Source organism: Prionailurus bengalensis, chromosome B1 (assembly GCF_016509475.1).
Source record: "Prionailurus bengalensis isolate Pbe53 chromosome B1, Fcat_Pben_1.1_paternal_pri, whole genome shotgun sequence".
Taxonomy (NCBI): domain Eukaryota; kingdom Metazoa; phylum Chordata; class Mammalia; order Carnivora; family Felidae; genus Prionailurus; species Prionailurus bengalensis.
The window spans coordinates 92,598,750-92,624,144 of NC_057344.1; the positions used below are offsets into that span (position 1 = coordinate 92,598,750).

The window sequence follows — 25,395 nt, forward strand, 5'->3', positions numbered from 1 at the left end:
TCTAGAAAATGAAGATTGTTTTCTTCTTTAAAAAAAAATAATGTTTATTTTTTATTTTTATGTTTGAGAGAGACAGAGAGAGAGGGAAGGAGAGAGAGATTGAGGGAGCGGGAGAGGAGCAGAGAGAGAGGGAGACACAGAATCCGAAGCGGGCTCCAGGCTCTGAGCTGTCACCACAGAGCCTGATGCAGGGCTTGAACTCACAAACCGCGAGATCATGGCCTGAGCCAAAGTAGGACGCCTAACGGACTGAGCCACCCAGGCACCCGGGGATTGTTTTTTTCTTAAATTATTCCCAACTCAACTTTGATTCCTGACCTTAATTTAGATATGAGAACTGATTTGAGTCTCCAGATCAACTTCAGAAATTTACCTAGGTCACATGATTTTCAGCAGTAGACCTAGCAGAATCCAGTTTGAAATAATTTCAGAGGTATCCTGCTGATCCTTACACACTGTGTATTTTCTACAGTATCAAAGTTAAGAGTGGTACTAATCTAATATATACATTAAGTTACATGTCATATATATATATATATATACACACACATATATATTTTTTTAAATTATAGCGCCAAAGCTAATTAATGATTATGTTTTTCTCAACTACTGCTTGAGTTATCATTTCCTTTCATATATATTTTGCAGATTAATCAGTGGTAAGCTTTGCAAAATGCCAAACACAGTACAATTCCCTAGCTGTATTGAACACATAAATACTCTATTCATCATCTTCTCAATTCTGCTTGAATCAGTATTAGTATCAAAGCGTCTATTTTGTCCAAAGTTTTGCCCCCCTCTTGCTCTGATTTCAATTATACTTTCTTAGTATCTCTGCACAAGCTAGAAACACCAGAGTTTAGGCGATTTTCATCTTCAATTTTAAGACATATTTCCCTTTACTGACAAAACCAGATGAGATGAATATTTCATTCTTCTGTTTGGATTATAATTTCAAGAAAGAATGTGCCCTTTAAACAGAAAAAAAAAATCTTTATTCATGACTGCTCCAAAGAACACTTCTAAGATGTACTTTTACTTAACGCAAAGCGGTTGGGATATTAAAAATGAGCAGTGCGTACTCTTTCAACATAAAGTTAGGGTTTTTAGATTCTCCTCGTAAATAAACATAGTATTGATTTTCAGGTTTGGAACATAGAAAATGCACTGGTTTCCTTTTATGCTTTTATCTTCCTGCTAGCTGTAAGGAAGAGTGTGGGCGCTTTAAATCCCCTTGATGTGTCTGTCACTGGCACAATAAACTCCCCTCCTGTGCAGAAGAGACCCGTGTCTGTCACTGGATCTCTACGGAGGTGAAGATTGCCAAGTGGGTTTTCTGTCGACTTCCGAAAATGTAACCTCCTCATCTAGGCTGCCATCTCTAGGGTGACAGATTGGGTGGATGATTCCATCATCTCATCATACTATGTTTTACCATGTGGGGCCAGATGTCATCTTTGGGGAAGAGAGTTAAAGCTTTTGTCAGAGAGTATTTCTCTTGTTTCACTTAACATCTACTCACCTTTTGGTATTGAAAGAATAAAAAATACAAACTGATAAGACTATCCCCAGGCAGAGTTTTCGTGCTACCCAAAGCAGTCTTGGCAGTTATAAAGATCCTTCAATAATCTGTCAAAAACTGACATCACTGTGTAAAGAGCTGTTCATTTCTATATCTCATTTTGGATTGATGTACGTGCACTTTTATATCCTTCAGTTCGATATAACATTTGGCCTTTCATGTTCTCAGTTTAAGCTACAGGGAATTCAAAGCTATTTCAAAGCATAATTATATCAATCTGCATATAAAAGGCTCTATGTCCTACAGAGGGTTCGATGGAAAAGCAAACTCTTTCAAAGAAGAAAATTAGAAGTAATTCCCACAACTAAAATTCACAAAAGTTAATACATTTTTCATCTGATGAGAACAGTTTTATTTTTTTTAAGCCAATAGGAGTTTAATCAAGAAAGTGATGGGGACTTTTGTGTGAGGTAGGGAGGAGAAGAGGAAGAAAGGAGAGCAGAAAATTGGAGAGGAAGGCAAAGAAACGATGCATGTACATTATACATATTGTTCGATTATACACATCACATCAGAAAACATCAAGAATTCATATTGCTGTGGCAGACAATAGGATTCTCACTTCCATATTGTATTAGTTATCTATTGCCGCATAACAATATATTCCAAATTCAAATTCGTATGATTCAAAATTCTTAGTGCACTTTAACTGGGTGTCTCTGACTAAGGTCTCTTCTGGGACTGCACTCCAGATGTTGGCAGAAGCTCTGGTCTCCTTTGAAGATGCCGCCTGGGGAAGGGAGTCTGCTTCAGGGCTCACTCATGTGTTTGTTGAGAGGCCTTGATCTCGCGCCGCGTGGGTCTCACCACAGAGCTGCCTCCAGATCTCTGCAAGCAATCCAAAAGAGAATGAGAGCGTGTATAAGAAGCTTCCCAAGATGGAAAACATAACCTTTTCATAACTTAACATCAGGACCACATTCTGTTTCATAGAAGTGGGTTCCGTATCTCAACAAGCTTCAAGGGAAGGGGGGTACTCAAGCGTTCAATACCAGGATATGGAAATCACGATGGGCCATTCCAGGGGCTGCCTACCCTGTGTATATACATCCATGTGAAGTTGCTTTGGGCACTTTTTTTATATTACGAAAGACTTTTCAAAATAGAAGTCCTGTGAATATGGTTTTAACCTGAAAGTAAATGTGACCACACAAATTTATTTTTTCCAAATATTTGCTCTCCAAATATGATCTTAGTAGTTTTCAAATGTTTCATAACTTGAAAATCACAAGTACAGTTGCTTCAATCTTTAAAGTGACCCTTTTTAATCTTTTTTTTTTTTATCATCACATAAGGAAATTTTTTTTAAAAAAACCTCCCAAACAAAATTCTGTAAATTCTGGAGCTAGCGAAATACTTAGCACCGAAGTTATGGAGCATATGGTTATCCTAGTCCCAAACAGTAAAATGCGTCTGTCTGTGCCAGCTCTTCATTACCGGCTCATTAACACTCAGGTGCCAATTGCTGGTGGCAAAGGCAATACCCAAATGGCCTAGTTTCTGTCATGCACAGTGTAATTACATTGACCTCAAGTACTAAAGCTCGCAAGTTGCCTGATACGATTTGGACACTAATTTCAGGCACTATTCAAAGTAGAATAATATGGTGAATAAACCAACGTAATAAGAGAAAAGCACTATGAGGTTTCCAGGTATTTTTTTTTTCATATGTAACTGTAACCTTAAAGACAGTCGACTGTTCTGTTACATACGACAACACATAGGACACGTTTGGCTTTAACATTATTGATCTAAAATTTTGTTAGATCTCGAGATAATGATAAAGTTGTTACAAGCCAAAAGTGAAAACTAAGTTGTTGTAATAGTCACGTTTGGGAAAATAGAAATTCCATATCATAGTTTATAATCTCACTTATTGATATGTAATGGGAGCATTATTTATATCTTATTTAAATTATGAATTCCCAGGGGGGCCTGGGGGGGCCCAATCGGTTAAGAGTCTGACTTCGACTCAGATAATGTTCTCATGGTTCATGAGTTCGAACCTCACGTTGGGCTCTGTGCTGACAGCTCAGAGCCTGGAGCCTGCTTCGGATTCTGCGTCTCCCTCTCTCTCTGCCCCTCCCCACTCTCACTCTGTCTCTCTCCCTCAAAAATAAATAAACATTAAAAAAATTTTAAATATTAATTTAAATGTGACCAAATGTAAAGCAAATCTATATAATCCTAGCAACCAATAAATATGTACTTCCAGCAAGAATTACACCATCTCTTAATAATCTAAGAGCAGATTTCTTCATCACTTTCTGTTTCAGACTTTGCTATTATGTGCAAAGCTTATTTTTAAGGTTCCAGTTGAAAAGACAGAGGGGATGAATTCATGCATGAAACTTAACTTTTTATAAAACTTCACAGAAACGAAAAGAACATTTTATATGGAAAAATTTACAAGAACAATTCAAAGACAAAAAACAAAACAAAATAAAACAAAACACCCACTACCAACAACAACAGTGAGAAAACAACCGTAACAAAATTTTGGAAGTTTGGAAGTGGACCACCAAAATGTTATCGACTTACTAGTTTTGAAAGTGTTTAATTTTGAGCTGAAAGTTAAGAGTTAAAAGAAAAAAAATCTGATTTATCCCACAGAATATTCCAAAGTCTCAGGAATTAATAGAACAAATTAGTTCTGAAGTGGGAGTGAATATAAAAATAAAAAGAAGGATCAAAAATGTCATTTAGAGGCAATTAGACTCCCAGGTTTCCCTCATCCACTGTGCATAAGTAGGTGATCAATTATCCCCTCTGGTTAGAAGACAGGAGATTTATTCTCGAAGGAGGTTAAAACAGAGGTGCAGAAGACAGCAGGTACAGTTTAATGTGAGATCATCATACCCAGAAAACTTAGGATTTTGAGTATTCCAGACATCTTTCCCCAATTAACTTTCAGAATGCATGTGCCCAGGCAGAAGACCCAAAAATACTTCCCTGAATATCTCTAACTAGCCTAAGAAGAAAAATATACTGAACACATTTACACTGGGATTTCCTTAACTAAATGATCCAGCAAGATCACCCTATAGACAAACATATTCAACAAGCTTTCCACACAAACCAGTTTTACCTTCAGCAATTTTGAATACTGGTTTTTTTTTTTCGATAATTTATTGTCAAGTTAGCTAACATACAGCATAGTCTTGCCTTCAGGAGTAGATTCCCGTGAATCATCACTTATGTACAACACCCAGTGCTCATCCCAACAAGTGCCCTCCTCAATGCCCATCAACCACTTTCCTTTCTCCCCCAACACCCATCACCCTCAGTTTGTTCTCTGCATTTAAGAGTCTCTTATGTTTTGCCTCCCTCTCTGTTTGTAACTTATCTTCCTACTCTTTTTTTTTTTAAGTTTATTTATTTTTGAGAAAGAGAGTGAGTGAGAGCAGGGGAGGGGCAGAGAGAGAGGGAGACAAAGGATCTGAAGCGGGCTCTGTGCTGACAGCAGAAAGCCCCATGGGGGGCTCAAACCCAAGGACTGTGAAATTATCACCAGAAGCTCAACAGACTGAGCCACCCAGGAGCCCCTAGAGTACTGTTCTTAATTATGGGTACACAGCTAAGTGTAAATGTCACCAGACATCTGCAAAAAACCCCTACCATAATTCCTGGAAAGAGATATTATTCAGGGAAAATGAAATGAAATATAAACTATCATCACTATTTTCAGATGAATAAGAGAAAATATTGAATACATGAAAAGAGTTCAAAATACCTTAAAAAAGAATTTTGGGAAAACATGAAGAACTTTTATACTTAAAATAATAAAATAATGAAGTTAAAAACTCTATAGAAGGTTGGAAGATAAACATAAGAAAATCACTGAGAAAGTAGATTAAAAAACTGTAGAAAGTAGGGAAGAAAACATGAAGAATATTGGTAGGGTCAGTAAAGGAGGTTCTATATTCAAATAATAAAGGATAAAAAAGATGAAAAAAATGGAAGAAATGATGAAAGCAATAATTCAAAAAAAAATCCAAAACTTGAAAGGCTTGGGTTTAAAGATTGAAGAAACTTAATAAGTGTCTGCGATTCAGATGGAAACAGGTCCACATCAAATTACATGATATTATGAAATTTCAGAACTTGATGACAAAGAGACCCTCCCATAAGAATCCCATAGGAGGTGGGGGACCTATGTTCATAAAAAGTTTAGTTTAGTTTTACTTTGGAAAATGTTCTACTTTAAAAAAATATATAGAAAACGTTTCAAAGAATCAAAGCTTAATATCTGACAAATTTGGTTTGAATCTAGTGACTGAGACCTACATCCTTCAAGGGGTCTCAGGGATTTTGGTCCTCTGAAACAGCCTACTGTTCATTCTTGCAGTATGACCAAAATTAAGCCCAATATATGTGTTGTCTTGACATCTGGAATAACCAGGAAGACTTGAAACAACCTAACTCCAAGTTTCTCTCTCCATTCTGCTCCCAAAGATGATATTCCCTAGCAGGACAACCCTACTGGCCAAAGGGCTCAGGTGAAGGTGGGTGTCAGTTCCCTACTAACTTGCAAAACAAGCCAATTCAAAAAGCCTATCCTATCTCATCAGAATCAGGGAGCACCTCACCCTCTTGATGCTACAAAGACCTGCCTCCATGACCCCTGGTTGTTCACTCTGTTCCTGAGTGCAGCCCTGTGAGGCCTTGTGCAGGATCCTTCCTGCCACCTTCCACCCCAGGGTTGTGATTATATGAGACTAACAAATTGCTGTTGGTCTATTCTGTCCTATGTCAGGTGCTACATAGTCTCCAATTCCATTACTCTGGAGCAAAAATTTTCCCCTCACCAATGGAGTGATTAGGAGGCAAGTTAAACACCTTAAACAAGATGATCCAACAATGACCCAGTCAGCTTGAATTAACTTCTCTTGGATAACTAAATGGTTTCATGATACAGGGAAGGCTGCCTGGGACTAAACTGCTTGTTACTGGTGGACTTGCACTTCAGCCTACTGGACCCTGTGTTGTCTTTAGCGGGTATTTCCCTCCCTTTCCACCCCAAAATGCTCTTGTTCTAAAGAAGAGAACTGTGGTTAATTCCCTATACCTCAGCATGATGTTTTGTCAGTTTTAGTCTACATTTGGCAGGTGTCTCTAGGACCTCTGCCTGTAAAAGCAGTGATAACACAGCACCATACCTGGTCTTCTGGTTCTTCAGCTCTACTTACCAAGGAATAAGCTAGAGCTCTCTGGTCACTGGATCTAACTTGGGAATCATTACTAGCTGCTTGGATAGCCATCTGGACATTACTGTGATTGCACACCATCAGAGGGATTCCAGGGATGGCTCATTATGTGGTTCGTGGAAAAGAAGGACATCACTACCCTACAGAAGATTAATCATGGGACCTAAGTCACTTAATAAGTCACTTAATAAGAGTCGCTCAGGCAATGGCAGCTACCTTGCCCATTTCCTGTGCTACTGTTTCCCGTGCTGCTATCCCAAGTATTTTCCTGATCTCCAAGTGTAGGTATACATGTCTGGCAACCCATGGACCAGGCACTGATGAAAAAAAAAAAAAAAAAAGGAGGAAAAAGAAGAAGAAGAAGAAGAAGAAGAAGAAGAGGAGGAGGAAGGAGAAGGACTTTATAAAGTCCAGGAGAAGAAGGGGAAGGGGAAAGAGCATTGGGTACCAGTTCCTCCCCAAACAATGGAAGAGGTAGCACAACTGCCTTCTCAATGAAAAGGCCCTAGCAGGGATGACTGGGTGTCTCAGTTAGTTAAGCATATGACTTTGGCTCAGGTCATGATCTCACAGTTTGTGGCATTGGGGTCTGTGCTGATAGCTCAGAGCCTGGAGCCTGCTTTGGATTCTGTGTCTCCCTCATTTTCTGCCCCTCCCCTGTTTGTGCTCTGTCTCTTTCAAAAATAAATAAACATTAAAAATTAAAAAAAAATAAGATAAAAGTCCATAGACAATGTGCCTGGGCTTGTCTTAGTGCTGCTGGCTACTAGCATGCCAAAGGGCTTTCTAATCATAGGGCTTGACTGCATGACTAGCACCATAGACAGGAGGATTTTACTAGAGGTGAACCCTGACCTTGGGAACATCGTTCAACTCTGGAAAAGGAGATAGCTGTCTATAGGAGTTGCTGGGCTGCCAGGTTTTTCTCTTCCCCTATGCAGAAGGTCTGCACCAGGTTGTAAGTTTCCCGTGGACTTCTGATAAAGGAAACTGCTCTCCTTGGCCTTACACTATATACCATTAGAGTGGTAGTTCTTGGCCACCCACTGAGCTCTTCTGAAAACGGTCTCTCACAGCCCCTGCACATCTATTCCTCCATACCAAGCCAACCATTACGCCTTGGGTCGTGGAGCTAACATGCTCCGTGCTTTGCACGGCTCACAAGCTTTGCACAGTTATCAAGCCTTCCGTTCTACAAGCTGGAGTCAAATCTGACCCTCTGACATATCCCATCTGCAGGGTGGTGTAGCCCCACCTCTCCTCAGTTCCTTGACACATGACATGGTGGTAGAGGAGATCAACCCTCTCCTAGACCCCTTAGCCACATGGAGAGCCCCTTAGGAGCAACCGATTGAAAAATTAAAGGGAGTTTATATACTTTATGGGCCATATTGCCACTCTTCTCATATATGATGGAACTTGGTGGAATGTTTCTGGGTTTCATTCTTTATTCAGGATGTCCTTGTAAAACAACAGGATCTAAGGGTCAGCCATACATCAGGTAGTCATCTTAGCACCACATACCCTGGCCAGAAAATGGCTCCATACGTACATATTCATAAACTCTTGGTGTATTACATAAGAATTGCTTCCTTTGAGGTAAAGCACTCTGGGAACCGCTTGTCTCACAGAGACCCAAAATATAAATCAAGGTAACAGATGTCACTACCTGTACTAAAGCCACAATTCAAGGCTTTGCCGGTATACTCTTCATCCCCTTTGGAATTTCAGAGATTATTGATAGTGGCCAAGGCATTCATTTCACTTCTCAAAACAGACAATGTTGGACTCTTGAAGAAGACATTCAATACAACTTCCATGCCCTCTATATACCTAATGTCCCCTTCAAAGAATTCCAAATAGAGCAAATAACCCCCCATGATTGCCACAGATATGGTTTAGTCTCAATCCACGTGCCATGGGGACATGCAGTCTCTATACTAATGCCACCAGCTTCCTTAATTTCCTTTACTGGTCATAAAGGGAAGATCTCTAAAGTTCATGTTTTCAAAGGTCACCTCACTATGTGGCCCTCTGTGTTGGGGGGGGGTGCGTAGCTGATGTATTAAATTAAAAAAATGCAGTTTATGATCTGCTGAATGAGGAGGCATAAGTCACCCATACAAGTTTGGCAGATAGCTCCCTTAGCATCTGAGCTCCCACTTTGGGGAAGTAAAACCCAGGATTATTTTGATCAATAACACAGTTTCAATACACTCACACAAAGGAAATAAAATCACAAGGTTTAGTAGTTACAAATCTCAGGGTGGGGGGCAAAGAGCCAGGGAAAGGGCAGTCCCCTGTCCCAGGCCACGAGTAAGGAGACAGAGAGCAGGGTAGTAGGCACCTATAAGGTGGTTGGGGTGGAGATCACTAACTTTTCACTGGCTTGATTCTAAGTGGTTATTCTAAAAGGTGTCCTGGGAAAAGCAAAGCAGGAACTTTTGATGGGAATCCTAAGCTCAGGTCCTTATCTAAATGTCCAGACTCTGGGTCTATGCAGGGTTATCATACTGTGGAATTCTTAGACAGCAACTCAAAATAGTTCTTTTTCTCATCACACTGCCTCTTCCTCCAGGTCAAGTGCCTACTTCATGTGTTGGAGAGGTACTTCTCTTACCTAGAAATCTCAGTTCATCACCAAGATAAAAATTGATGTCAAGACATCGGGGAGTCAATTTGATATGAGGACTAAAATTAAAGCTCAATATTATGTGGTGCCTTGACATCTGGCCTATCTTAGAGTGCCTTGAATGGTCTAATCTTACCTCCCTCATTCCCTTCTGGAAAGGGAGATCCAAAGAGCCGAACAGCTCTGCTGGACAGGGGAACCAGGCCCAGTTCATTCTTAAGTAGTGAGGTTTCATTTCCCTGCTAGCTCCACTTAATTCTCCCTGGTCACATCCTCCAGCAGGAACCAGAGAGAATCCCTCCCTCTTGATACCAAAAGAAAGCCTGCCTCTCACGGCCCCTGGTAGTGTCGCCCTGTGTTTCGTGTGATATCCTTCTTCCCCAGCCTGTGAAAATACATAACTCATAAATTGTTGTCAATTTCATCTGTCTGTCCAGTGTCAGATGTTGTATGTTCTCCATCCCCATAACCCTAGGATGGAAATCTCTCCCTCTCCAACAGGGTGAATAGTGGATGACTAAAACCACCCTTTATCTAACTTCTTTTTCTTTCAGTATTTCACTAAATTAGTTGAACTTAGTTGACGATGATTTTATAAAGTCCAGTTATTCAGACCTATTCTTGGTGAAGCGGCAGTTGCTATATGGGATTTCTCTGGGAGATGTACTCATATTTGTTTGACTTTAGTTTTGCTTATTCACTGCCAACATAGCATGTTGTTAAGAGGAATAAAAATGCATATGTTAAAACAACATTTTATTCTAAATATAAACCATAAAAGGACAGTCAAAACTGTCTAGTTTCTTAGGCCACATTTCATGGTGCCTTATACATGTGAACCATCCTTAGAAATGAGCATGTGGCATAGGGGGAGCATTGAAATTTAAAAATATGAAGTGGAGTTCTAGATGCTATAACTTATTTTTATATTTTTTAAATATAGTTACTTCTAGGATTTCAAGTTAAAATAAGACACAGGGACTAGAAATGCAGCCTGGCACAGGTGAGGAATTCAGTCAAGAGATAGGGTTCAGGCGTTAAGTTCATGGTTATGCTCTGCCATCATCTGGTCTATATTGGTCTCATTTTCTTCATAAGTAGGTTAAGGACCAGAATATTTTCAAAGACTTGCTCTGCACTAAAAGCCTATTATTCTGTGGGACCCACTTAAAAAGAAATAAAGCATAGAAAATAACATTCATTGCTGATAGTAGTTGATGAATAAAGGTCAAGCACCATAAAGGTGTTTTGATTAAAAAAAAAAATCTGCTGAAAATGTTAGTTGAACTTAGATGGAAAGGAAATATAAATAAATAGATTTTATGATTCTTATAACTTTATTTTTATTTATGTATCTTCCTCTTCATTATGTAGTATCATGCATGAGTCGCAAAAAGAGTGAGAGGGTTTGTGACTTAATCTGCATCCTTTTTAAATTAGTCAAGACCCCTTTTGGCATATACACTAGCCAAAGTTGCACAAGGGAAAAAAAGAAAACCTTTAAAAATATTTCTAATTTACATATTACATATGTATTACATATTACATATGTAATTATTTCTACATAAACATAATGAAAAAATTCAGGTTAAGAGACATAATTTAAATGATTCTAGTTATATTACTACATGGAGAATAAACTAGAATACAGTAGAGAGACTACTTTTGATATAAGGATAAAAATCTAAAATTTTATGGTATGTTTAAATATAACTCAGTTCAATTTCCACTTGGATAGCAAGCATAGCAAAAAATTGAATGATAAAAGGAAATTAGCAAACCCTGCTACAAATAAGATTACCTTTCTCACAAAGCTTTTTCTTTCTTTTATGTTGCCTTATTTAAGTACAGCATGATCCACTCAGGTGCACACAAAACCCCCGTCATAGTTACTTGTCCCTCTCCTTCATCAGTCAGGGAGCAAGTATAATCTGTTTTCTGAAATGTCTCCCAGTTGTGTCCTTCTTCTTCCGTTTTTACTAGTCCAGACTGAAAGTTAATTGTGCTCACTTGCTTCTTAGCTAAAGATTTACAATAGATCTCTGTTATCCCAATTTCTTTTTTTTCTCTTTTTTTTTTTTTTAATTTATTTTGAGAGAGAGAGAGAGAGAGAGAGAGAGAGAGAGAGAGAGAGAGAGCTGCATGAACAAGGAAGGGGCACAGGGAGAGAGAATCTAAGGCAGGGTCCATGCTCAGCACAGAGCCGGAGGTGGAGCTTAATCTTATGACGCTGGGATCATGACCTGAACCAAAATCAGGAGTCAGTTGCTTAACCCACTGGCCCCCCGTGCCCCCCCTTTTTCTTGTTTTTAATGTTATGAATCATCTCATAACATTATCTAAATTAGTAATGCTTTTACATTATGTGCAGCATTTATTTTCATCTTTTCATTATTATTATATCTAATACTGGAATAGACTCTTCTAGAGTGCCAAAGGAAGTATTACATTTAAACTAAAACTGTGCTTCATATGTAAACTTTAAAAATACTAATAGGGGTGCCTGGGTGGCTCAGTCGGTTAAGCGTCCAACTTCGACTCAGGTCACGATCTCGCGGTCCCTGAGTTCGAGCCCCGCATCAGGCTCTGGGCTTATGGCTCGGAGCCTGTTTCCGATTCTGTGTCTCCCTCTCTCTCTGCCCCTCCCCCGTTCATGCTCTGTCTCTCTCTGTCTCAAAAATAAATAAACGTTATTTTTTTTAAATAAAAATACTAATATACTTTGTTCACTTCACCCAATTGATGTGCGATAGAAAACACTCTTCCCACCTCAGCAGCAATACTCTTGACTAATAATCAGTGTTGTAAACTTGCCATGTAGCTTTATGAAATGTTATGCCAGTGTCACCTGATTCTGCATGATCTGTTCACAGTATTCCCAGTTTCTCCCCTGTACTGGTCCGTATAATTGGAAATGCATTTTCTTAAGATGATTGAGACGCCTTTGAACCCAGTAATATTTGCACACATTGCCATGTAAATCCATACATCCTTGTCAGAGAAACAAGGCACACAAAGCAAACATCTACAGAGGCATTCCAATGAGATAGCTTGGTATTCTTAGATTTTAAAATAAAATTTATATATCCTTTCTGTGTTTGATTCCTTTCTAGGGTATACCAGGTCACTTTACCTCATTCTTTATTGTATTTTAACTAGAAATACTCAACCATCTTTTATTTTCATTACTTTTCTCCTTGTTTTAACTTATATATGTATACGACCACATGAACTTTGAAAATCATAGCTGCTTCTCAGTCTTTTAAAACTTACTGGAGAATGAAGGAAGACAATTGTTATATTCTCTTTCCTTCTTTTTGGCCTCACATTTCTTACTTTCTCTCTCTAATTCAACTTTACTTGGTACATTTTATTATAAACATTGTGTTGTCTCTTTGTGGTCTTTGTCGCCCAGTATAAAATAAGGGTTCTTATCAGAGACTGTCAAAAGAAATTGACTATTGATTGCCCACCAGTGGAAAAGCCCATGGTAGGGGCACCTGGCTGGCTCAGTCGGTTGAGTGTCCGACTTTGGCTCAGGTCGTGATCTCGAGGTTCGTGAGTTTGAGCCCCGCATTTGTCTCTGTGCTGACAGTTCAGAGCCTGGAGTCTGCTTTCGATTCTGTGTCTCCCTCTCTCTTGCCCCATCCTTGCTCATAGTCTCTCTCTCCCTCTTTCTCTCTCTGTCTCTCGAAAAACAAATAAACATTAGAAAAAATTAAAACAAACAAAAATAAAACCAGAAAAGTCCATGGTAGCTTGTTGAAGATCAACCAGGTTTTCTGATAGTCTAAATATTAATTAATAAATGGGCACAGAATGTGTGTGTTTGCATATAGGATTATTCCCTTCATGTATTCCTCCATGAGTCTCCTTTGTGTTGCTTAATACCTCTCTCCATCTCACACACACACACACACACACACACACACACATCAATTTTGAGAAAAATGTATTGCCAGAAAACCTTGAAGTTGGCCATTCTCTCCATTGTTAATTAGGAAACACAGCTAAGAATATAAACACTCTCACACTATGAGGATACAATTCAGTTTCAGGCTTATGCAATTCACCACACCAACGCTTGTTTTCTTCGCTTTTTTCATGATTAAAAGAAGAGTCACTCACAATGATAAAGGGAAAAAGAGGATGGTGACTGTGTTCCAAATTAGATAATTGCAACATTCATTAAATGTTTCTTACGCCCAGGCAGACTGGTTGAGCAATGACCCAATGATTAGCAACTGCTCTCAAAGAAAAGTAAATATGTAAGATGAAACAAAACAAAAACTGTCTTCAATTACACAATATTCTCAATAGAAGTTTTTACATGGATTGATACATTTCTTTTAAAATAGAAATGCTCCCTCTGAGACATTTAGTCACAGATTAATATGAACTGCTTTATTTGATAAGTTTAAAACCCTAGCTTTCAAAATAAGGAAATAAAAATTGCGATTGATTAACAGAGAAAAGCGGAAAATAAAATAATTTTGAACAACCCGAGGACAGCTCTAGAGAACCGGGTCTGCCGAGCTAAGAAATTACAAGTTCAACAAGTCTACATTTAGAACCACCAGTGAAAAAATCCATTTGATAGAGCAGATACTAAGTACTGCAGATTTACAGGGCACCCTTTTAACTAACCCTGATGTAATCTTGATGTTTACAGGTCATGTTGTAGAAATGAAGAAAGACATTTCCAAGCTCACCAGGTGCTTGCTTTCCAATAAGGACTATTTGAAAGGGGGAATTTCCCAACAAGTGAAGTCAGACCAACAAGCAGATCCCAGGCCCTCACCAGACCATGTCAGTTATCAGAAGGACAAACTGTTAATATTTATACTAACAGCCAGTATGTTTTGAGGGATGTTATGGAAACAAAGGGGTTTTCTTATGCTCTCTGAGACCCCAGTCAAAAACAGAGAAATAAATGAACTATTCTTTTACTTTCTGAAATTTCTCTCATCAATATTGAGGCCCACACTGAAAGGATTGAACCTGAATCTCAAGGAAATGCCCTAGCTGACTTTCCTGCACAGACAGCAGCAACAGAATCTTAAAAGTTGTGGCTCAGGTGGTGGACTTTATTCTGCTTCGGCAAAAAATTAACCCTCATTGTCAGACTTTTTTGTCATCCTGATGTTCTTGGCACATAGTAATTGTCTGTTCCTGATTCAGAAAAAATAATAATAATAATAATAATAATAATAATAAGATAGGCAAACAGTGGTTTAAATCAAACAGTTTGGGGCTATGGGAGACCCAAGATGATAGTTTACCCTGGCTCCCTAGTAAACCCCAACTTTGGATTTTTGCACTCCTTTATCTGCCATGGTGCATTTAAGAGGACTCAAATTATGAATAGACATTGGTATAGCAACTTCTATACAATTGAGAAAACAGTTTACTACCAACATCTAACCTGTCAGATCCATAACACTGGAAAAACTATTTTTGTCCCAAGAGGCCTCAGACTTAATCCTTCTGGTCCTTTTCAGCACTGGCAGCTGGACTTTATTCAACTGCTACTTATTATGGGTTATTGATATGTATTTCTTATTTTATTTATGTTTTCCACATGGTTTGGAGCCTCCCCCTGCCACAATGCTGATGCTCTCGCCATGGCAAAGAGATTATTAGAGACTGTGTTTCCCACTTGGGGCATACCTTCCACAATCTCCAGGGATCAAGGCACCCACTTCACTGGATAAATCATATAAGCCTTAATGAAAATCTTGCAGACTTCTTGGAATGATTGCTGTCCTTATTATCCTCAGTCATCAGGCAAGGTCGAGAAAACTAATGGGATCCTCAAACTCAAAATCTCTAAACTTGTTGGAACTACTGGACTCCCTTGACCTAAGGTATTGCCTCTGGCCTTGCTGACTGCTCGCAGATCCCTTTCGGGAAACAAACTAACTCTACATGAGATAGTCACCAGTAGACCAATGTCTATTGGTATACAACTTTCTGCTGATCCCTTGTTGTCATGATAGTATGACTCGTTACCAAAAGTATTTCATGTCTTATATTAATATATATTAATAAATATGTCAATAATGTCTTATTTAGTGTCTTATATACGATCATTATTTAACATTTCTAAGTATCAACAGATTAAAGAAGACTTCCAAGTCTTGGGATCCAAGATCTCAATTCAAAAGATTCTGTTTGTTGGTCATTGTCTGAAGCTTAGTGACTGGGTATTCTGGAAACATCAACCTGAGCCCCACTGGAAAGAACATTACTGAGTCTTCTTGACCACTGACACTGCTGCAAATCTAGAAGACACTGAGTCTAAGGTACACATCTCACAGCTAAAGAAGGCTTTACCTGACATCTTGGCCTGTACAGAAGCTGAAGACCCCCAAATCAAACTGACGAGGAATAGAAGCAGCTGACATGAGTGTAGGCTCCTTCTACCCAGGACACCAGATCCACATTTCATACTTTAACTGAACATGAAAGCTTTTTTTTTTTTCCTTCTCTTTCTTTCCTTTACTCTGACATTGGTCTGGAAAGATACACAACACCCCCATCCATATTTCCTACACCAATGCTAATGGGGGTGAACTCGTCAATCTTGGAAGTCTCTTACCAAGTTCCACTTTTATGATCAGAATATCCAGTGCCTTGTTTTTTTCCCTTTCTCCAATTATAGCTGTATTTAAGCAGTTAGACCCATATACCTATGTAAATCTTTGTACAATCCCACTCCCACATTGCCATGAGCATCTGGATCAGATCTGCCCACTAAGAAATCTCTTCAGCAGCACCCATATTTGCAAGGCCTTTTTATTTCAGACAATGAGATTTACTTTCTGAATGTGCTGAGAACCTCATTGACCCCTGGGTTGAATGGGGTAAATGCATTAATCTCTGTAAACGAATCCATTAACAGAACCTCCTTAATGGGAATGGTTTGTGCCCTAATTGGCTTTGTCTTTGTCTATGATACTTTTCATTCTTCTTGGACCTGAATACCTAGTTATGGCTGGTACATAACTGGGCCATGCCTCTTGGGTTATCCAACTGTGCCTCTAATTTTCCACAAACTAAGATACTTCGTGAATTGACTCCCCTGAATTCACGCCATCCAATTAGAAAGAACCTCTCAGGAGGCACTAGTGACTCAGGATTTGCTTCCTTTGGCAGGGCCATACTTCCTTGGCCAGGAGTAAATGTAAATGAGAATATGATGGGAAACCTCTCCCTAATTCTTGAAGATATTGTAGAATCTGATGCTAAAACAATAGCTACCCAAGAAAAATTTTTAGACGTTTCTGACCAAGGTAGTTCTTAAGGACAAGATAGCTCTTAATTACCTTTTTTTTAATTAAAAAAATTTTTTTTATTTATTTTTGAGATAGAGAGACACAGAGCATGAGCAGGGGAGAGGCAGAGAGAGAGGGAGGGAGACAGACAGAATCTGAAGCAGGTTCCAGGCTCTGAGCTATCAGCACAGAGCCTGACGCGGGGCTTGAACTCACAGACTGTGAGATCATGACCTGAACCGAAGTGGGACACCCAACCGACTGAGCCACCCAGGCGCCCCAGCCCTTGATTATCTTTAAGCTCAGCAAGAAGGTATCAGTGCTATGGCCAACACCAATGTGCTGTACCTGGATTAATACTTCTGTGGAAGTTGAAACCCGGTTATATAAGATCATTGAGCAAGCCACTTGGCTTAAAAAGGTGACTCTTTTAGGGGGGTCTTTCTTTGACTTTTTTGATTTTGATTGGTTTGGGTTTGGGGGACCATGGCTCCAAAGTGCAGGCCACACATTAAAAACTATCCTGCCTATTATAATCATAATAATCTCCCTAGTGCATTGTATTCTCTCAAAAGCTTTAAATGTATGTTCACAGCTGCTAGCCACCAAGAAAATGATGTCCCCAAGACTGGGATTTCAAAAAAAGAAGCAAAGAGAATGATGAATCTAAGGACTATGAACCTGGAACAGTGACCTATGGAAACCACACAAAGAAACAACAAAAGCTGCGAGTGGTAGCCGAGAGGGGTGCTAATGCCTTCAATTTTGATGACATATCTCAGTCAAGCTGACAGTCTGATCTAAAGGAAGGAATTGTTGAAAAGGAAACCACACATCCAAAATGGAGTTGCTTCTGCTAGGCCCGCATTGCCAAACAGGGGCTTTATTCCTAACCTAATTGTAGTTTCAACCTTCCCCAGAAATGCAACCTTAGTCAGTCTGGAATTCTCTGCTCAGCACCAGTGAAGTAATCCACATAATAAGTCCCTGTTAGCCCCCAAAGGGAGGCGATCTTGCCTATCTTGCCTGAAATAGTCCTTTATTTGGTTTATGATTCCCTTGTTCTGGATTTATGAAACCTTTCCCTTTCTGTAGCCCTTTGGAGCTCTTTTCTACTTGCTAGATGAGATGTCAGATTTCTGAATTGTTCGATAAAGCCAGTTAGAACTTTAAAATTTACTCAATTGAATTTTTGTTATTTAACACTGTCCAGATCCATTTTATGATATGTCATATGCAAAAAAATATGATTCTGTCAATTATTCAGTAACTCCAACAAACATTTATTTGCATGGAAATAGAAAGTTATTCAAAAAGCACATTGGGGGTCAAGGGGGAAATATCAGGTAAATATATCCTAGTGCAATCATACATATATATTTTTCAATAGTAGGGATAGAGGGCTATTTGAGAGTTGCAAAGGGGGGCGAGGGAAACGACTGGAGCTCAGCAGCTGTGAGTTTTACTTCCTGGACTCCATACCACCAATAAATAGAGAGGCAAAGGTGAACTGAGCTGATGAGTAGATACCAAAGGCAAGTTAACTTTCATCTTGCAATTTTGCAATCAGCGCTGGTTAAATACAACTCAGAAGCAGACTAGAGTTTTGAGAAAGGAATGATTTCCATTTGTTGCCTGTATTCCATACTTTTGAGAATCAAGAATAGCGACAAAGTGATGAAAAGCAATATTAATAATTAAATACACCACTTAATGTGCGTTAGCATTGTGCTATGCATTTCACACGTGTCAGTTCACCTAATTCTCATAAGAATTTCACAGCTAAGTGTACTTCGTATTTTACAAAAGTAAAGATCAAAATTCAGATGTGAGATAACTTTTTGAAAAGATCTCCCCTGACTTTCTATAGCATTAAAGAAATTTAAATTTGAAATAGTGATCATACGATGCGGTGCTTTTCAAACATTTGGGTAATGATTCACAGCGAGAAATATATTTCACATTGTGACCTATTTTACACATGTATCGGAAAAAAAATGTTTCACAAAGAACTATTTGTTTTTACCATGAGTGACATGTTTTCATACTCTTCTACTCTACTTTTTTTCCTATTCTATTTACTTCTAGTTTTATTTTTATGTTATCGTCTTAATACACTGAATTACTCTTGTGACCCACTATTGGGTTTTGACCACAAATTTGATTACTTAATTATTTGACTGTTGAATTATTTCACATTTTCCTATAGTTTCTTTGGTTCTCAAAGCAAACTAGAATTTTCATGAAGGCAGATATTACTATGCAATCCTACCTCTCCTCATTGTTGGACCTTAATAGAAGTGTGTAATTTAATAAAATTTAATTTTTACATCTGAAAATTCATAATCTTGGTTACATAGAAGAGTCCATGATATGATTCCCAGAAAGGGTAAAAGTAAGGGACAGGAGGGACAGGTCTAGGGGAACAAAGCAACTTGTAACTATCGCTGTTAACATTCTCTTGAGAATCATTCCTGTATATTTTTATTAGTTTTTTTTTTCCCACCATAGGGCTGGCTTTTTTAGACATAAAGAGCAAGAGAAATACCTAGTCCTATCCCTATCCCTTGTTGCTTCATAAAATGAGTTTCTGTCCAGGTATGTGTAGTTTGAACTCAAGAAAATTGGTTATGTAAACCACACATTAGGTTACAAAGCACACTTTTCTTTTACCTTTTAGTTATTTCAGAATATAAATTTCTGTAAGATTTGTCCAGATTATTATCATTATTAAAAAACACTATACCTTAATTTATGTTTTCTTCTTGGAATATGATACCCATATGAATTTTATTTTTTTTCTTATGTGTCCATTGATTTTAAATATGAAATAATTTGTGTCTAAAATTTTAGATAAAATATTTTCCTTTTATTGCTCGAAGGCACTCATATCCTGTGTCAAACATCTACATTATTCCTTGTGGGCCCTTGGTATTACTACAAGTCAAAAAACTTAAGAAGAAAATATAACAATAGGTGGAAAAATATATACATTTAAAATATTCATTGTGGGTATCATGAGAATCATATAGAATTAAATGCCTACTTTCAAAAGTGTAAATATCGCAAAATCCTTTAAACCTAGCATATGTTTCTTCGAATGAGACTCAGTTTTGAACAGATGTCCCCTTAGACCTGTTATATTAAGACTGAATTTACTAAATCAGCATTAGTTGTTTTTAAACTTAGGGCCATATTTTGCCACTGATTTTTATTCAAAGCTCCCACGGGCGTCAGTGGAAGATCCATGCATGGAAAAATGGCATAATATGTATCCTAGTTTTATTTATTTCATGTGTATACAGCAGTATAAAATAATATATTACATTTACACTCACTTTACTTATGTATTATTATAGCATTCACAGTAACAAACACTATAGTTAAGATTTAAACTCATCTTTTGTTATAATACCCTGTTTTCACTCACAGATAACTGTCTTGAAAATGTGTTTAGAGCTGAAATTCCCTGCTTACTTTCAGCTCTATGATGTACGGATGTATTGGAAGTCTGAGTTCTATCGTTCAGAAGCTTTTGAGTCTCATGCGAGATTTTAATATTTGCGTCAATAATGCAAAAATTGCACGCAACTCAAAAACGTCTGAAGTGTAAAACTTCAAACTAAGCATGTGACAAGTTTTCAAGAAATAAAAGTCATTTTTCTAATTTTACAAATACTTAAAAAATAACAGTGGTTAGAAATACATGCATGCACACTAAAGGTATTAGAATTTTAGTCATATTATTGCCTGCAATACTCTGGCGGCACCCATCTCCCAGCATTCTCATAGAATGCTATAATCTAAAACCTATGCCAAGTTTTAGAAGAAACAAAAATATTCTATTGAACAGTAGCTTCACAAATTACTGTATAAGGATTTTGTTCGACCTAGCAGAGGGATAGTCCTTGAAGTGCTAACAATATATATAAAATAATTTTACTACTCCATGGCATAAAAAATATGGAATTTTGTCATTTTCTGTTTTTCCTTGTTAAAAAGGAACATAAAAAGGATGTTAAGTGCAAAGCCTTTACCACTACAAAATTAGAGTTTTGAAAAAGATAAAGAACCCAAGAAATTGCAATATGAAAAATAGAAGATTTTCAGAAAAATTATCAAGTATACCAAGATTTTAAATGTTTTTGAGTTCCTCGGGTATTAAAAGCACACATAGAAATATGAGGGGGAGAAAGAAACCACATGTCATGACAAATAACAGTGCTATGATCAGTCAGCACCGTAAATAATTTTCTTTATGCTGCCTAACATTTGCAACATTGAGTCAGTAGTCGTATTAAATATTAATTTTACTCCAGTAAACTATTTTTGTAAAGTTAAAACGGCATAATTAATAGACAGTTATTAAAGTTTATGTTGAGAATTGTGAGGATGTTTTTTCTTCCCCTTATTGAAGAAATAAGAAGGTTTCTACAGTACAGGAGATCCGGCGGCAAATTATAACACTATTAAGAAATGAAACAGGAGGAAATTAAAAGGAAATGGGAGTAATTAAAATATTTAAATCCTCTACTATAGTACTTAATTTGCAATGTTTGATAAAGGCATTGCATTTAATATCTTCAAAAAACAAAATATACATATTTCTCAATAGTTCCCAAGAAAGATGATACACTTAGAGTGATACCATTATATCTGTAAAGTAATTATGATGTGATACTTAAATATTGATTTAAAATGATTTCACAAAATTATGTTTACAAGATAAGAATTAGAATTTTACACGTGGAGGAAATATTTCTAAAAATTGTCGTTTGACATACCTTTGAAACGTTAAGACACTGTTTCCACAGGAAAATATTTTGACATTTTTACTACTTTAGAACGAACTGTGTTTATCAAGGAGTAAATGTCATGATCATTCGTTTCTGAAGTAATTTATTGACCAAATGTCATCTAATAATTTAGATAGTATTTTTTGATATGTATGAAATTATGTAAGACTGGGTATTAAGATGACTAGATTAAACAGAAAAACTATTCTAAAATTCCTTTTCATGGTAATCTAATACATGTTTTTTTGTAAACCTTTATTATTGATTGGTTGCTTTTCTATTTTATAGTCCCCCTCTCATTGGTAGAAAACATCCTAGCCAATTAGCTAAAATTATATCATTACTCTCTGGTAACTTCTGATTTATTCTGGATACAATACATGATTAATAACTGTTTAGCATTTTAGCAAATTCTATCTTTCCCACAAATTGGGCAAAATTTTCTTGTTTTTGTTGTTTGTTTTTGTTGATTAATGATATAATTTAATAATTAGAATGTAAATTAGAATAACTGTTACTATGATATATAAAAACCGAATGCGTAAATATATGGCATAAGAAGTTTGTTCAAGGGAGATGATATACGATGACATAAAAGTCTAAATAATTAAAGAAACCTTCTTAACATTGAATGAATGAATATAAACATAATACATGGAATGAATATAACCTTACTTTTAATGCATGTGATAAGGCAGATGGATGTGTGTTTTCCGCCATAATTGGAAAATGATGAATGAAAGGTTTTAATTAAAGCAGTGATTCAACAAGAAAATCATTTTCTTGTTTAAAAAGCAATTACAACAAACAGACATTTTTCCAGCTAAATTATATAGAAACATATCCTTATTAAAATAGTCTATCATTCAAAATCTTAATGAAGTAGCGCCAAAAGTTTGAGAAAATGTTACTGCTGCACTTTTGTGAACGTATGTGCTTTTGTGTCATATGCGATGGATTGGTTTTTACGTGTTTTTAAAGGGTCCCCAAAAGACTGGAATATTACACATACTTCAATAGATAAAATGATTGGGATTACGACATATTAATCTCTGTCATTTGGTAAGTCAAATGAGTGATGCCAAGATATCACTCAAATCTACATATCAAGGTCCTCTGAAAATATGTATGCATTTTATTGTTAAATCGAAGGAAAATATTCCCATTTACATGACCATAAAACTAGGTGGGAAACATTTGTTATGTGTTAAGCTTTAGTCTGCTCTTTAATAATATAGCACAGCTCAAACTATCACTGAATCCAGAAGATCAGTTAGCAGTTAAGGTAAATGTGTCAAAATTGATCTGTAATTTGGATTGGGCAAACATTTAGAAATGTTGAAGGCTTTCTTAGGAGGGAGCTTTGAGAATTCTGTTTTTTGCTAAGATTATCTCACATCCTCTGATTTTTTTCTCTTAATGTCTCTCTTAATTAAGCAATAAAAAACAGCTGGTAAAAAGAAAACTATGTAAAAGAAAGGAAAATACATCTAAAGGAATTTAATAATTGACTACGTGGACATGAAAATAAAAGGCAAGCTTAACTTTTCAAGGCTGACTCAAAGAATTTTCTCATTAATAAAACACTGACTATATTTAAGCTATAAAATCTTCACATGTAAGATAATACTGAAACAATAATGTACCATATTTCTATCTCCAAATTTATTTAACTTATTTTAAATTTAGAGATCACTTATATCTTATAGTTACTCTTTACCAGTTCAGATACTTATATATCTCTATATGTTCATATAGAGTTATAAATAGATTTTATATTCATGTGTTAGTAAGAGTCACAAAACTATGTAAAACTATGTAAAATAAAATTCTGTGTGAGTTATACGGTTGAGGACTTCTTAAAATAGTAATCTCGATTACGTATTTTACACCACAAAATGTACAGACACCCAGTGTTTGTTTTTGTTTTTTTTTCTAACAACAAATACAGGTGGATTTATAGATTCTTTATAAAAGCTTTAAATGATTCTAAATTCAAAGCCATAGAAATAGAATCGAAAGAATGTAGATTGTTAGATATTCTGATATTACATATTCAGTGCTCTTCTGATAACATCGACAGCTATATCTTTGGCATTGAAAATTCAGTACAAGTTCTTGACAAAATTGTGTAGCTTAGAGCTTCATTTTCTTTTAAACAAGGAAAAACAGGGTTGTATAAGATGAAAATTGGGAGGAAACTATTAATGATTATTCTTTTCTTAGTAAGTTTATCTTTGGGACCCTGAATTACCTTCACTTTACTATATGATGTGGACTGTATGAATCCATTTAAAAACCAACTGAGTTGTACCACATTTTAGGAAAATTATATAATATAATATATATATTTTATATTTATTTAGAAGCTTTGAAATAGTACAGTAAACACTTTGCAACACGGTGTATAAACTACAGAATGTCTTTGATATTTTGTGGGTCTTCAGAATACAACATTTTTTATAACCCACAGGTGAAAAGAACATAATCACAATCTGTCTTGTAAAGTTGGAATAGTTTGGGGAACACTTGATCACACAAAAAGAATATAAAACAGTCAAGTTTAAAACAGTGATATTGCATTTATAATGCACAAATTTCCTTTATCTTTATGACTGGCTTCTCGTGGTGAATATAAACATGTAAAGGGCTCAGTGACATTTGGAGAGAGAAAGATATATAGTGCTGTAAACAGGCACACACTGATCGGAGAGGCAAAAGCAGTTGCCTCTAAAGTTTCTACAGTTCTGCACATTTCAACTCATTTCTCAGGCCTGCTGAGAGCAATTAGGTCCTATAATTGGCCACGATGACTCCGCCGGCAATCTAGTACTCGGTTACACACAACTAACTGATGGCCAAGATAATGAAGTTGAAAAGTTGATGCTTTTGTTGGTCGACTTTGTGCAAATCATGCTGCTTCAGGTAAATCCTGTAGAATTGACTAGCATATCCTTTTCCGTGCTGTGAAAAAGAAAGAAAAATACTCTAAGAAAAGGAGCCTGCGTTTGGGAGTTTAGAATTGCACGTTACTGGAAAAGAAACAAATACAACTGGAAATAAGTCGTCTCCCTATACCAGACCCACGTCGTGTCAGAGTATTTCAGTGTTAGCCTTGGTTTCTAATTGTCAAGTCAATCCGTTGCGTGGGTTTCTAAAAATGTCAATTTTGGTATTTTAGAAAATGAGTTTTGTGTGGGAAAGGTATGTTTTATATATCAAGCACCAATTATGTGGAGATTAAACTTTTGAACTTACATACAGAACAATCCCCACTTCATTACTTATGCACGATCAGAGTATAGAAAAAAAAAGTGTGGCCTGTAAACATTCTAGAATGAGTCATTAGAATATCTACAAATAACTGGTTATACGTTTAATTGAAAAAATTCCAAATTATATATATTAAATCAACATATCATACAGAAACCTGTACTAGAAAATGTTGATGTAATTAAAAAGTTAAAAAATGCTTCACATTTTCTGGTTTTACTTTACTTCATCGTTTATATTATGTAAAAACCAAACCTTTTAATGTGTATAAAAATAATAATAATAATAAATTTATTCCCTAAAAGGAATCCGTTTTCTTATAAAAGGGTGACAGGAAAAAAGATATTGAATTTGGTCCAGTCTTATAAAATGTACTGAATTATGAGGTAGAATTTCCAAATCCAATCAGTTAGATTTTATGATTTTAAGTATTTTACTTATTTATAATGATAACGGATATTTCTTCCTACCTTTCTATAATCTTTATATTAGGCAATGAGCACAATGAGAGCAGAAACTGCATTGGCTAGGTCAGCATCTGGCACGTAATAGATATATAATGAAAATGTGCGGAAAATAGTGTTCAATTGTGATAAAAAGCAATTCTGTTGTGTAAAATCGATTATAA

At 36.6% G+C, this 25,395-nt stretch overlaps 1 protein-coding gene across 2 annotated transcripts in view; it reads right to left on the reverse strand.

Annotated features, from left to right (window-relative positions):
* Positions 1–1,910: 1,910 nt before the first annotated feature.
* The window catches only part of PCDH10 (protocadherin 10), a 62,345-nt gene continuing 38,860 nt past the window's right edge, over positions 1,911–25,395 (reverse strand). The window contains exon 5 of one of the 2 annotated variants that reach the window (XM_043568457.1): positions 1,911–2,410. In XM_043568457.1, the coding sequence (XP_043424392.1) occupies positions 2,343–2,410 (68 nt within the window). In that variant the 3' untranslated portion in view covers positions 1,911–2,342. Of the gene's footprint in view, positions 2,411–19,963; positions 24,459–25,395 lie in introns of those variants that run through there. The other variant, XM_043568476.1, reaches the window with a different exon arrangement.